Raw genomic sequence first — 13,780 nt, 5'->3', positions numbered from 1 at the left:
CGCCGGGGTGGGGGTGGGGGGCCGGGGGGGGCGGGGGAACGCGACACGGGGGGCGGGGCCGCGACGCCGGGCGCGCCCCTCGCGCGACTTCCGGCAGCGGCGGTTGGGTCTGGCGCGCGCCCGGGGCGGCTGCGCGCGGCGGGGGGCTGTAGGGCTTCGCGCCGGCCGGAGTGGACGCCGCCGCGGCCGCCATGCAGCTAACAGTGAAGGCGCTCCAGGGCCGCGAGTGCGATCTGCAGGTAGCGTCGCCGGGCCCCGCCGCCGTGCCGGCTCACGCGGTTGGCCCCCGGGCGCAGGGCCGGGCCGAGGGCGGGGACGGACCGGGCGGGCCGGCTGCGCCGGGGAAGCCAGGAGAGCCGCCCTCCGCGGGGGCTGCGGCCTCACCGCCTGCCTCTCACCCTCGGCCTGGCCAGGTGTCGGAGGACGAGCTGGTGTCCACGCTGAAACATCTGGTCTCCGAGAGGCTGAACATCCCTGTCCGCCAGCAGCGGCTGCTGTTCAAGGGCAAGGCCCTAGCAGGTAACCGGGGAGAGGAGACGCCCGGGGAGCCCCGAGGGAAGTCAGGGGACGCGGCGTCCGGGCCGAGCCTGGGCAGCAGTGGAGTGGAGGGGGCTCTGGCCACTTGACCCCTGGGGAGGCTGCATCCTCAGCCGGATGCCGCGGCGCTCCGCCTGGCCTCCCCGAGGCCTTTCCCACCACCGTGGGCCACAGCTCCATCAATCTCTCTCGGGCAGATGGGAAAAGACTCTCCGATTACAGCATTGGGCCCAATTCCAAGCTCAACCTAGTGGTCAAACCTCTGGAGAAGGTGTTACTGGAAGAAAGCAGCGAGCAGACAGTGGCCGAGGCCCCGCCCCCACCCCCAGCCGCCTGGCCTCTAATCTCCAAAGTCCTGGCCCGTCACTTCAGCGCCGCAGATGCCAGCAGAGTCCTGGACCAACTCCAGAGGGTGAGCAGCGTGGCCCGGGACTTCCACGTCCCACCCAGCCGCTCGCAGCCCCTGCCCTTATCCCAGTGTGCCCCTCGACCCGCGCCGCTGAATCCTCCTGGCCTTCTCTCCTCAGGATTATGAGAGGTCCCTGAGCCGCCTGACGCTGGATGACATCGAACGCTTGGCTGGCCGTTTCTTGCACCCTGAAGTGACTGAAGCTATGGAGAAGGGGTTCTCCAAGTAGGATTCTCGGAGTGTGGGGAGGAGCCGGGCCAGGCCACAAGCTGCATGTAGCATTAAATGTGTTCTCATGTTGCAATTCGGCTCATAATACTAGCTGGCGGGTACGCGGGTACCTGTATCCGGCTCTTGACCTGGGTTTGCTCCCACGTTTGGCGCTAGTGCTGAAGTGGGAGAGCCACAATCTGAGTCCAGCCAGCTTCTAGAAGTGCCTCAGGGTGAGAGGGTTGTTTAGAAGGGTTCTGAGGGGTGGGCTTTGGCATTCCATGTTCAGCCCACTGAGGATAAACCCTCGAGCAATACCTTTCCAGGCCTGAAAGGGGAAGCAGCTGGCCCCTGCTGCCCAGTCCTGTCACCTCGCCTCTGGCAGGTCCGGCATTGGCAGGTCAAGTGACAGCCAGCCTTGGGCCCCCTCAGGCTGCTGTCACCAGTGTGCACTCGATGAAGGGAAAGCGTGTTGGGGGTCTGGGACATCACCCAGCTCTGGGGTGTTACCTTAGGCAAGTCCCTGTGCCATGTTGGTCCCCAGCCATTGACTCTGCACAGTGAGGGCCACTCCTTAAACCTCAGTTTCCTTTACCCCCAACCCCCCGGGGTCGGGAGTCTGCAGCCATCCTCCCCCTTGTGTCCCAGATACAAAGTGAGGCCAAAAGCTGAGTGATGGCCAAGCGCGGCCCAGAGATGGGGTGCCCTGGCCCTTAGTGTCACAGCTTTTCTCTGGGCACCCCCTCTGCTTATCTCCTCCTGGACACGGGTGGTCCTCGACCCTTAGAGATGACAGGTGATGGGCTCGAGGTTACTCAGCCAGGCCCCTACACCCTGCGCTCACCCACAGTGTGAAAGTAGACCCTTCCCCTGCTGCGTGTGTACAGGGACTTTCGCTGTGCACGCCGCTCACTGCCTGACAAGGAACCTCGAGGGGCCAGGGAGGGGCAGAAGCCGCTGGCGGGTGGGCCCTAGAGATCATCGAGGCACCTGCTCCTCGGAGGAGGGCGCCTGGGCCGCCCTCCCGCCTGGGCCTCGTGGGGTAAGCGCCGGGTCCCCGGGCTGGGAGGACGGACAGAGGCCTGACGGGCAAGGGCTTTGAAGAACAGATGGAAGGCCCCGGCCCTGCCCAGCAGCAGGGCCTGTGTGATAGACTTGCCTACACTCTCATTTCTCTTCAGTCAGGAATGTTTATACTGACACTTCCAGTCGCACTAGAGGTGAATGTGAGACTTTGATCTGAAAGGAACTGTATTAGCTGGGCGGCTTTTGGTTTCCAGTAATTGATTTAACCGTAGAGGAAGTTGGTTTAAAGCAATAAAGGAAATGTACTGGTTTACGAAACTGAGAAGTCCAGGGGTATTGGCAGCAGATAAACAGTTTCACCAAATACCCAGTTTCTTCCTACCTCCCCTCTGCACTCTGCAGCGTCTGCTTCATCCCAGGCCTCTGCCTCAGGATCAGAAGATGGTTGCCTGCAGCTTCCACCAAATCCCTCGATCACAGCCAGCAAGGAGCACCTTCCCGACCTGTAGCATAGCTTCTTTCTCAGATGCCCCCAGCAAATAAATGCTGTCCTTTCGTTGGTCAGAACCGGGTGGTGCCTCCATCATTTTGGCAGGGGGTGGGGTGGGCTTGGGCGGGAGAGGGAGATTCTCAGCGAAAGCCAGGTCCTCGGGGAGGGCTGACCGGTGCAGTGCAGGGCAGTGACACCCACAGACGCATGCTGCAGACAGACCCTAGAGGCGGTTGTTGAGTCCCTTGTGCCAGTGCCTCCCGGCTTGGGGGTGACAAAGCCATCTGCTGGGCAGTTGGACCGGGGGGTCAGGAAGTCGGCGGCGGGGAGATCAGGCTAGACAGGGAGACAGGAGTGGCGTCTTCAGGGTGCACGGTAGGCGCCTCGCTGACAGAACTGACTGCAATCCGGACCTGGTCTGATTCCACAGCCCCATGCAGCCTTCCATGACGTTTGGGAGCGGCCTGTGGACACGGTGTCCTAGATGCCGTAAGGACGGATGAGACGGCTTCCCTGGGAGCATGGCGTAAAAAGAGAGGAGAGGACTGGGCCGTGCGGGACTTCACCAACTGGAGACGCTATGGAGGCTGCAGAGAGAGCTCGGTGTCAGAGGCCAAGAACGCCCCTCCAGGAAGGGGGGGGGGGTTGGCTAGTGGTGCCGAGAAGCACAGGGAGGGCAGGGCAGAGCCTCCTCTCGCCTCGGTAGCAAGAAGGTCGTCGGCAGCGCCGTGGGGAAGAGGCCGTGACGGTGACCGCGGACCCCTGCTTCCGGAAGCCTGTCTGCGCAGCAGGATGTAGCTGTGGAGGGGCAGGGCCGGGGAGGGAAGATGGAGAGGGAGGAGATGCTGCCGGCGTGAGAGGTGGGAGGCCCAGGTGGGAAGGGGCCAGGGAGGCTCCGGTCCAGGCCCGTGCCATCGTGAGAGGAGACGGGCGACCGCACGTGAAGATGGAATGGCCGCAGGCTGCACCCTGCCTTTGCCCTTAGATTCTCGGGGTGGCCCCATGTACACCGGAGGCTCCAAATGCTGAGATCCTTCCACAGGGGCTGGAATGTTTATCGCGGGCACTGTACCCCTTGGGCCAAGTGTCCGCCCCGGAGGTGGGTGCTGACCCACCTGTTACCCCCTGGCCCCTGGCCGCTGTAGGGCCCCGAGACCCGCTGTCCGCTCCTCGCGGAGGGGCCTCGAGACAGTCCCTGATCCCCAGGGCCCTGGTGCAGCTCGCAGTCCCTGTGGTGATCGCAATGCCGCTGGGAGACGGCAGGATGAGTGAAGGGCCCAGCTGAAGTGGCCTCTCAGACAGAAATGGTCTGGCACCTGGAATGAGATGCCTGTGGTGCCATTTCCCACGGGCACACAGGAGGAGGGGCAGACTCAGAGGAAAGCAGCGTTTCTTTTGGGGTGGGGCTCATGGAGTTGGAAGTGCCCAGGCGACAGATCGGCTGTGCCCACAATTTGCTGGCGCCTTGCAGGCTTTCCCCGCCGGCCTGGATGAGACCGGGCCTCACCAGCTCCAGTAGGTGCGACAGGTGCTGCTCAGCCGTGCCAGGCCCTGCCAGCAGCAGATGCGACAGCCGTGGCGGCCTCAGCCCTCCGGGCCTTGAAAAGCCTGCAGGAGAGACGGTCGCCCCTGTCCCTCTCCAGGACCCAGCCAGAGCAGCCTCCCCGAGTTCCTGGGGACCTGGCCCTGGCCACCTCTGCTGCCGCCCTCTCCGCTTTTCCTTCCACTTGGTGGCTCACTCCTCTGGCTCCTTTGCTGGTTCTCCCCCCAAACCCCCATCTCTTACTGTCGGGGGGCCCCGAGACTCCGTCCCCGGACCCCTTCTCCATGTCGCTCCCTGGGGAGCCTGTGCACCTTCATCGCCGTTTCTGTGTTTTGCACCCATGTCTGTGGCTCATCCCAGCCCTGTCTCTGAGCTTCAGACCACAGCTCTGGGCTGTGACTCTGAGGCCATGCCCGGCTCCCCTGCACAAGCCTCCTGTCATTCTTTTAGTGCATGTCCCAGTTGCTGGCGGCACGGGGAGTTCCCTCCCGCCTGGCACCTGCGTCCGCACTTGTGCCCGGCACTGAAGGGCAACGCCATCGGCCAGGCTTTTAACGACAGGAAGTGGGAGGCTGACTTTGCTTCTCCCAACCCTCCCTTCTCCACGGGCAATCAGGCAACAGTATTTTTGGAAGAGTCCAGGGGACTCGCCTTGTAGAAAGTCCCAGTCTGGATTTGCCCGCTTCCTTCCTGGTTAGATTCAGCTTAGGTGTTTTGAGGACAGCACGGCCCAGGGCAGGCTCTGTCCTTCTCCCTCCCCGCACAGGGCGAGGAGGGGCAGGGGGCCAGGCTGCCCACCGTTAGGGAGGCTCGGTTTGATCACCTGGTGTCTCCCTTGTAAAGTTGCATTTTCCCTCCCTAATGCACAAGTAATCTGGGTGACACCTTGAGACCCAGTGACTATCTTTTCCCCAGCAACCTTTATCTAATGGTTTTACCATCCAAGGATGACCCCCAACTGGATGAATTGCATTGGTGGCTGCAAAGTGGTGGTTTTCTCATGCTTTCTTTCTTTCTACAATTATTAGTTGGCATTTCTCTATAAAGAGCTTTCCCTTTTCACAATTGTCATGGTGGACACATTGTTTCTTTGTTTGTTTTTTAAATCAATCAATCAATTTACTGATTTATTTATTTTTGACTGCGTTGGGTCTTTGTTGCTGCGCGCAGGCTTTCTCTAGCTGTGGCGAGTGGTGGCTATTCTTCACTGTGGTGCGTGGCCTTCTCACTGCAGTGGCTTCTCTTGTTGCGGAGCACGGGCTCTAGGAGCACGGGCTTCAGTAGTTGCAGTGTGCGGCCCCAGTAGTTGTGGCGCACAGGCTTAGTTGCTCCGCGGCATGTGGGATCTTCCCGGACCAGGGCTCGAACCCATGTGCCCTGCATTGGCAGACGGATTCTTAACCACTGCACCACCAGGGAAGTCCCCGCATTGTTTTTTTTTTATTCAACAACTTAGGATCCAAGAGTGTCATTTTGAGGGGGAGTTTTATTGGACTATAGCATGCATAGAGTAATGTGCATAAATCGTCAATGTACAGCTCAATGGAATTTTAAAGTGAATACATATATGTTACCTTCCCTGGTGCCTCCTCCAAAAGGTTTAATAGCCTTTTGGATGCTCAAATGTTCTAGCTTTGGTTCTTTCTGGTTGGCTCCCATGTCCCTTTGACATGCCTCATCCTTTTGCTTTTCAAGCATGTCCTTACTTTCTGGCACCACAAGGTGCTCCAGGCTCATCTTGTATTTTTTCCTGCCCCATACCTAGAATCTTCCACCTCTCCAAGGACCTCTGGTTCCTTTTAGTGGAGAATGGTATTGAGAAACCAAGGTCTGGGTACAGGGTGTGTTCATTGCTACTGGAGTTTCAATGCTTCTAGACTCTTTCACTGGACAAAACTAGGAAATCTATTTTTTAAGAGTTCATACTGCAGTCCTCAATTCCAATCTGGCAGTACAGTTCTTTCTCACCTTCCCTCATTCCACAGTGATGTTCCTGACAACATCCATATATGGATATATTTACTCATGTCCTCTACCAGATAGAGTCTACCTTAGACTCTAGCTTCACAATCACCTCAGCACTATCATTGCCAACAACATACATACTGAGAATAGAGTGGAGTCTTTCTGTCCTTAGAATGTATCCCATGAAGGGAGCACAGTCAGAGGGCTGAATTTGGAAGCTCCCTGACTTATTTTCTCTGTGTGGTTCTGTTATCAATTGGATATGCAGTTAGGCTTATTTGTTTTTTGTTTTTTGTTTTTTTTGCTTTTGTTTATATTCAATTTTAGCTTTTTTTCACTCTTTCAAATATATATATATATATATATATATATATTATTTTTATTTATTTATTTGGCTGCGCTGGGTCTCATCTGCAGTATGCAGGATCTAGTTCCCTGACCAGGGATCGAACCCTGGTTCCCTGCATTGGGAGCACAGAGTCTTAACCACTGGACCACCAGAGAAGTCCCTCAAACGTATTTTTGAACATATAAAATATTTGCATGGTTCAAAGTCAAAACTACACAAAAGGGTATATTACAAGAAATCTCATAGCCATCTCAACCCCCTATAGGTGATAATTTTCACTAGTTGCAGGGTTTTCCATCCTCCTTATTTTTTTTCCCCAATAAGCATGTGTGTCTGTGAGCGTGTGTGCAGTTGTCATTTGCACCCTGCTTTTCTCATATTTTCATATAACAATATATCCTGGAAATCATTTCATTTTTCATTAGAGATTTTCATTCTTTTTACTGCTGCTTAGGACTATTGTATGAATGAACCACAATTGATTTCACCAGTTCCCTGCTGATGGATATGTGTGTTGTGTCCAATAGTTTTCTATTACCAGTTATGTTACAATGAGTAATTTTATAAATATGTTGTTTCATATTTGTGAAGTAACTTCCTACATGTGGCATTGCTAGGCCCAAGACACTGAGTTTTGTACTTGCTTAATACTCTGTTTCATCCGACAAGCAACAAACCACCTACTGCATAAACTGCAGTGAAAGTGTACCAGAGACAGTACATCAACGGAAGTGAACGAAACAAAGTTACAATTTCAGATTATTAGAAACGCAGCAAACTGAAATGGGCAAATGTGATGAAGGGCGCCTGGGGGTAGTATGTTAGATTGGTGATCCCGAAGGCCTCTCAGAGGTGACACTGGAGCCAAGATCTTAACGACACGAAGGAGCCAGCCACGGAGTCTGGGGACAGAGGCTTCCAAAGAGGAAGAGTAAGTGCAAAGGGGGACGGGGGCAGGCCACCCTTGGTCAGGAGCAGAGAAAAGACCCTAGAGGCTGCACAGAGTGAGGAAGCAGGCAGGTGGGGGCAGAGAGCGGAGGAGCCGGGAGCCAGGTCACACAGGAAGGAGTTTGGTTTTGATTCCAAAGGCAAAGGGAAACTGTTTTAGGATTTTAAGCAAGGACATGATATGATGTGATTTATATCAAAAATTAAGAACTGATTCTACTGTGTGGAGAGAAGTGGGGTGATTTAGGATTTATTTTCGGGGAGATCCAACAGGCTTCGGTGACCCAGTTCAGCTTTTTGCCCTTCCTTATGATTACAAAGTAGGAAAACAGAAAACTAACAGGACTATCACCATCGGAAATTTCACGGCAGTTTAAAAACTTATTTTTGATTAAAAATGTCGTATAAGGTCACTGTCAAAAACTTGCAGGAAAACAGAAAAAGGAAGTTAAAATCGCGTCACAGTTTGCGAAGGGCCAGGGCTTTGGGAGGGAGCCTCAGTTTCTCTGCGGCCAAGGGCGTCTTGGAGAACCTCCCCCCCCCGCCCGCCGCGGGCCGGCTCCGCGGGAACCCACCGCGCACCCCTTCGGCCTCAGCGGGGCCTGTTTGCGCAGGCGCACGGGGCGGAGTCAGCGCGAGGGGCGGAGCTTCGGGAAGGAGCTGTCGTCTCTCAGCCGACCGCGGAGAGAGCGGATGGGGAGACCGGCGGCCCGAAGACGGAGTCGGAGGCGGAGCGCTGCGGCCATGCAGGCGGCAGAGGCGGACGCAGGCGCAGGCAGGATGGCGGGCGGCGCTGAAGGCCTGGGCAGCCAGGGGGGCAGGGGGGGTCGGGGCGGCCCTCGCAGCGCGGGTGCTGCCGCCGCTGCAAACGACGGAGCTCTGTGTGTCGCGCCGGCACAGCACTCTCCGGGGCCGGGCGGACACCCCGCGTCCACGGCCAGAAGGCCGGGAAGCCGGCCGCACGTATTGTATCCTACCCGAGGGCGGAGTGGGGAATGGGCTGCAGGATGCCTGCGGTGGGAGGTGGGACAGAGGGACGGACGAGTCAGGGGCAGCCTGGGAGCGAAGGGGAGAAGGGGGAGTCAGGGGCTGCTGGCGGGTGGCCTTGAGGGGGAGAAATAAGGGCAGAAGGAAACCCGGGGCGCCTGGGGGCGAAGAAATGAGAGCACGGGGCAGCGGGGTGGCTGGGGTGGATTAGGGCCAGGAGTGGTCTGGGAGGGTGCTGGAAGCAGTCTTGAAAGGGGTGAGACTGGCCAGGGTGCCCTGAGACAGGGCCCAAAGCACCAAATCCGTGTGGATGGTGCCTTAACCGAATCTCCATCAGCGCCCTAAGTGTGCCTTTCCCGTCCACCTTGGAGGCGGAGATCGCCCGTGGGTCCCTGGCCCCAGATGCCGAACTGCACCATGGGGCTGTTGGGAAGGAGCTCACAGTAAGCGGCAGCGTCCTGGCGGTGTAAGTTCTAGAAAGGGCTGCTTGGGAGTGGCAGCAGGGGCCGGGCCAGTCTCCCCCAAGGGCGCTCTATTGGAGACTCGGAGACACTCCAGGGTTGGATCTAGGGAGGTGACGCGGTGCACTGGACCCATCTCCGCCCCAGCGGGCACTCCAGTGGAGATGGCAGCGGCTTCGGTGTCATAGAGGGGCAGAGCCAGGGACTGGAGGGGTTGCTACCATCACCTTGATTTTCTTTTTCCGTCACTTTTAGCCACTGGAGAGCTGAAGATTCCCACCTCCTCCAAATTTCCATCGTCAACTTTCTTGACCAGCTTTCTCTGGTGATACGGACCATGCAGCGCTTTGGGCCCCCTGTTGCACGCTAAGCCAGGGCTAGAGAAAGGGATTAAGGTCTAAACTTGTGTCCCTTCCTAGACAGTGCATCCCTCCTAGGGCAGTGATTCCTGTAGTAGTTGCCACTTTATTATGGGGGCCTCACCTTTTGCCTCTACTGGCCCTTGGGTGCTGAGGGTTCACTTGCTTTGTTTGGTGCTTAAATGTTTCTTAACTACTGAAAATAAAACTGAGCTACGATGCTATGTCTGACTTTATTTTCAACTACAGCACCTTTAAATATTCTTGCCTTTGTCCTTAGATTGGAGGGGAGGTTCTGTGATTCAGATATTCAAGTAGTACAACGTAACTGAAGACAGTTTAAGAAATGGAAGAGGATAGGTCCTGTCTGTCGTTCAGTATTAACTACTGTCAACATTTTGGAATATTTTCTTAGTTTTATAGTGGTATTTATGTAGTAAATGTGTAACAGTAATAATATTTTGCGAGTGTAGCATTTTTCCTGATATTTTTCATCTAACATGAACCTTTTTCTAAAAATTCTTCAAAAGCATTATTGAATGGATACATAAAAGATACATTATTGAATGTTAAATTATTTTCAATTTTTGCCATATTATAGGTAATGATTCAGTGGAATGCTTGTATGTAGAGCTTTGCCTGAATGATTGTTTTCTTAAGATAGACTACAAGAGGTAGAATTGGTTAAATATGTAAAGCTCTCACGCTGCAGTGTGTGAAATTGCTCTCCAAATTATGCAGAAAATGTACCCTCCCACCAGAATGCTGGTTTCGCACGTCCTTGTCACTACTGGGTCTCCTCGGTAAAATTTTTTTAAAAACTGGGTTTGTATGACAAGAGCAAACAACCGAGAAACACTCGAATAGGAGCTTTGTGGCTTACTGGCCTTGTCTCAGATCAGTGAAGAAAAAGTGCTAGGACAGTCATTTAAGCCTTTAGTTAGAAGGAGTTAGCTTCCTGTAAAAGGTGTTGTATCCTGCAGCCTTTCTAAACTCACTTATTCTAGTAGCTCTTTGGTAGATGCCACTGGATTTTCATCATTGATCACGTTTTCTCAGAATAAAGGCAGTTTTGCTTCTTCCTTTCCAATCTGCGTGCCTTTCAGTGATGAATTTTTCTCCTGGTTAAGGATTAGATTTGGCTGCTTTGTATCCCTGGTAGTTTTTTCTTCAGTGTCAGATATTGAGCCTTTTCCCCTGGGTGCTGGGTATCTTTGTATTCCTAGACATATTTTTTGAGCTTTGTTCTGGGATGCTGTTAGATTACTGGGGACAGATCCTTTTGAGTCTTGCTTTGAAGATTTGCTGTGTGAGACCAGAGCAGCTTTCAGTGTAGGGTTCACTTTTTTTTTTTTTTTTTTAGTTTTTGGCCACACCCCATGGCATGTGGAATCTCAGTTCCCCGACCAGGGATCGAACCCGCACCTCCTGCATTGGAAGTGCGGAGTCCTAACCACTGGACCGCCGGGGAAGTCCCATAGGATTCATTTTTTTTCCCACACTACTGAGGCGCGAGCCTTCTGAGCCCCCTTCCGGATGCCTCCCCAGTTATGAGGTTTGCATTGTGGCCGGTGGGGACGGCCCCCAGCCCCTGTCCTGCTCGAGCCCTGGGCAGAGTCACCTTCCATCCTTTCGGGTGGCCCTGTCCCCCGCCTCGCAGAGTTTCCTTCCACGCTGGTGCCGCTCAGGGGTCCTCAGCGCACTCCAATGGACCCTCCGCCCTTGGGCATGGTTCTCCCACTGTGCCGCTGTGTCCTCTCCGGTCCTCCACCCGCCAGCTCTGGCTGCCTGCGCTCTGCGATCCACCCCCGAGACCCGGGGAGGCGGCTGGACTCGGTCCGGACAGTCCGTGTAGACAGCAAGCTGGGGCAGCTGCACGGCTCACCTCTTCGGGGTCTCAGCTCCCAGAGGTCACTGAGGGTCCTCCCTCGCCTGAGGCCCAGTTTCTTCACAGCCTGTGTTTCATATCTTTTGGCTGCATTTAGGGGATTCTTGCCAGCCAGTGGCGGGGAGATCCGGTCCCTGTTCCTGCATGTGCGTGAGCGGAGTCTGCCGGGACAGAACCCAGAGAGCTCTGCCCGCGTGGGCTGGAGAGAGGGGGACGCTGGTGCTGGGGATGGTGGCGGTGGGCATGGCGATGACGGTGATGAAGGAGCATCTTCCCCGCCGGCACGTAGCAGCTCTGGTGGCTACAGCAAGGGTCTTTTTCTTTCTTCCCTTTTTAAAAACCATTTTTAAGACTTTAATTATCGATGGGGAGATGAGAATTGAGCACTTTCACGCCACTGTCCCTGTGCCTCCTCCCCAAATGGTTCTATTCTACTCACTCCAGAAACTGTGCCCTCCCACCACAATTCTGGTTTCCCCACATCTATGTCACCATTAGGTTAGTGTCCCGCAAAAATAAAAAACTGTGTGTGAGAAGAGCAAGCAACCCAGAAACACTAGGCTAGGAATTTTGTAGTTCACTGGCTTTGTTTCAGATCAGTGAAGAAAACTGCTGGCACACCTGGCTCAGGATCTGGGCAGGGGGAGTTAGCTCCCTCTAAAATATCCTGCGATCTTGGAAGTTTTACTTCTTCCTTTCCAATCTGGTTGCCTTTTATTGATTGCTCTATCTATCTCCTTCTAATGGGCTGGTCTTTACTTACTATTTTCATGCCAAGTGTTTTTGCTTGGATAGCAGACCTTGTATGTTTTCCCTTGGGTCCTGGGTATTTTTGTATCCCTAAACATACTCGAACTTTGTTCTCAGGTGCTGTGGTTACTTGGAGACAGTTTGATTCTTTAGAATCTTGCTTCTAAGATTTGCTACATGGCGCTAGAGCAGCTTCTAGTGTAGAATTAATTATTTTCCCGCTACTGAGGCAAGACCCGTCTGAGTGCCCTCCCTCAGGCCTCTTGAATTCCGAGGTTTCCATTCTGGCCAGTGGGGACAGGTGCTCATCCAGGTCCTGCTTGAGCCCTGAGCATAGTTACCTTTAATCCTTCCTGGCAGCCCTTTCCCAGGCCCGGGGCGTGATCAGCACCCCCTGATACTCCAGGGGGACCCTCTGCAGTTCCCCAGTCTCCTCTCTGCCAGCAGCTCCCGAGCTACAGTACCCCAGGCTCTAGGGCCCGACGTCAATCTGATTCTCCCTCCCTCACCCAGCAAAGCCCAGAATCAGCCTACTACCTTGGCCTGACAGATGAACTGGTGAAGCTGCCAGGTTGCTTTAAAACATAAGTCGGATTGCGTCACTCTTCTGTTAAAAATAATCTCCAAAAGGGACTCTTAGGGACAAAGCCAAAGAACTTACAGTGGCCTGAAAAGCCAGACGTGAGGGACTTCCTTGGTGGCGCAGTGGTTGAGAATCCACCTGCCAATGCAGGGGACACGGGTTTGAGCCCTGGTCCGGGAACATCCCACATGCCGCGGAGCAGCTAAGCCCATGTGCCGCAACTACTGAGCCCGCGCGCCAGAACTACTGAAGTCTGCGCGCCTAGAGCCCGAGCTCTGCAAGAGAAGCCACTGCAATGAAAAGCCCGTGCACTGCAACGAAGAGTAGCCCCTTCTTGCCGCAACTAGAGAAAGCCCACGCGCAGCAATGAGGACCCAGTGCAGCCAAAAAAAAAAAAGCCAGATGTGATCCAGCCCGTTTCCTCTCCGATCTTCTCCACTCCCACCCTTTCGCTTGCTCATCCTGATTCAGCCGCACTGGCTTCCTTAGCCGTTCAAAAATGCCAGGCCAGGGGCTTCCCTGGTGGCTCAATGGTAAAGAATCCGCCTGCCAATGCCGGCGACATGGGTTAGAGCCCTGGTCCGGGAAGATCGCACGTGCTGCGGAGCAACTAAGCCCGTGTGCCACAGCTACTGAGCCTGAGCTCTAGAGCCCACGAGCCACAACTACTGAAGCCCGCGTGCCACAACTACCGAAGCCCGCGCACCTAGAGCCCATGCTCCGCAACAAGAGAAGCCACCGCAATGAGAAGCCCACACACCGCAAGGAAGAGTAGCCCCTGCTCGCTGCAACTAGAGAAAGCCCACGCGCAGCAACGAAAACCCAACACAGCCAAAAATATAAATAAATAAATAAGTTTATTAAAAAAAAACATGCCAGGCTGGCTCCTGCCTCAAGGCCTTTGCACTGGTTCTCTTCAGTCTGGAACGCTCTTCCTCTGGGGATCCCCCTGGCTCACCTGAAAATCATTCCCGGCCGCTCTATTTAAAATCGCATCCCGCTTTCTCCCCACCTGGATTACTTGAACAGGCGTGCGGCGTAAGAGGGTGAGAGGCAGGAGGTAGGTAGGAGCACAATGATTGCAGTGCACTTGGGACAGTAAAGAGTTGTCAGATATGAAGGCGTTTGCGGCCATGAAGCCCTGCATGGTTTTGAACAGAGTGGGGACAAGGTCCACTGTGTATGTTACCAGGGTCCCAGTGCCTCCCATGGTGAGAAAAGGCTGAGGGCAGCCAGGGCAGAAATGGGGACCCTGGCATCCAGGCAAGCGACAAG

At 54.8% G+C, this 13,780-nt stretch overlaps 2 protein-coding genes across 3 annotated transcripts; both read left to right on the top strand.

The window, feature by feature from the left end:
- The first annotated feature begins 76 nt into the window (after positions 1-76).
- On the top strand, positions 77-2,749 carry UBL4A (ubiquitin like 4A). Of its 2 annotated transcripts, XM_082447902.1 has the most exons (5): positions 77-239; positions 414-519; positions 735-949; positions 1,065-1,171; positions 2,585-2,749. In XM_082447902.1, exons 1-5 carry the CDS (start codon positions 192-194, stop codon positions 2,694-2,696), a joined length of 588 nt encoding a protein of 195 aa, XP_082304028.1. In that variant the 5' UTR covers positions 77-191; the 3' UTR covers positions 2,697-2,749. The 2 variants fall into 2 exon arrangements, with proteins under 2 accessions (XP_082304028.1, XP_082304029.1); XM_082447903.1 differs by lacking the exon at positions 2,585-2,749 and having other exon boundaries at positions 79-239; positions 1,065-1,250.
- Positions 2,750-8,118: 5,369 nt separating this feature from the next.
- On the top strand, positions 8,119-9,508 carry LAGE3 (L antigen family member 3). The gene is made up of 3 exons (XM_082447905.1): positions 8,119-8,445; positions 8,802-8,930; positions 9,181-9,508. Exons 1-3 carry the CDS (start codon positions 8,171-8,173, stop codon positions 9,293-9,295), a joined length of 519 nt encoding a protein of 172 aa, XP_082304031.1. The 5' UTR covers positions 8,119-8,170; the 3' UTR covers positions 9,296-9,508.
- The last annotated feature ends 4,272 nt before the right edge of the window (positions 9,509-13,780 follow it).

This window comes from Balaenoptera physalus (genome assembly GCF_965194825.1).
Source record: "Balaenoptera physalus genome assembly, chromosome: X".
In the NCBI taxonomy this organism is placed as follows: domain Eukaryota; kingdom Metazoa; phylum Chordata; class Mammalia; order Artiodactyla; family Balaenopteridae; genus Balaenoptera; species Balaenoptera physalus.
The sequence above is the reverse complement of the archived record's forward strand: the minus strand, read 5'-3'. Positions and strand labels throughout refer to the sequence as shown.

Coding starts and splice junctions, on each gene's coding strand:
- UBL4A (XM_082447902.1), top strand. CDS start 192: ATGCAGCTAACAGTGAAGGCGCTCCAGGGCCGCGAGTGCGATCTGCAG. Junction 240..413: donor GCCGCGAGTGCGATCTGCAG/GTAGCGTCGCCG, acceptor CGGCCTGGCCAG/GTGTCGGAGGACGAGCTGGT. Junction 1,172..2,584: donor ATGGAGAAGGGGTTCTCCAA/GTAGGATTCTCG, acceptor TGCACTCTGCAG/CGTCTGCTTCATCCCAGGCC.
- LAGE3 (XM_082447905.1), top strand. CDS start 8,171: ATGGGGAGACCGGCGGCCCGAAGACGGAGTCGGAGGCGGAGCGCTGCG. Junction 8,446..8,801: donor GGAAGCCGGCCGCACGTATT/GTATCCTACCCG, acceptor AATCTCCATCAG/CGCCCTAAGTGTGCCTTTCC. Junction 8,931..9,180: donor AGCGGCAGCGTCCTGGCGGT/GTAAGTTCTAGA, acceptor CGTCACTTTTAG/CCACTGGAGAGCTGAAGATT.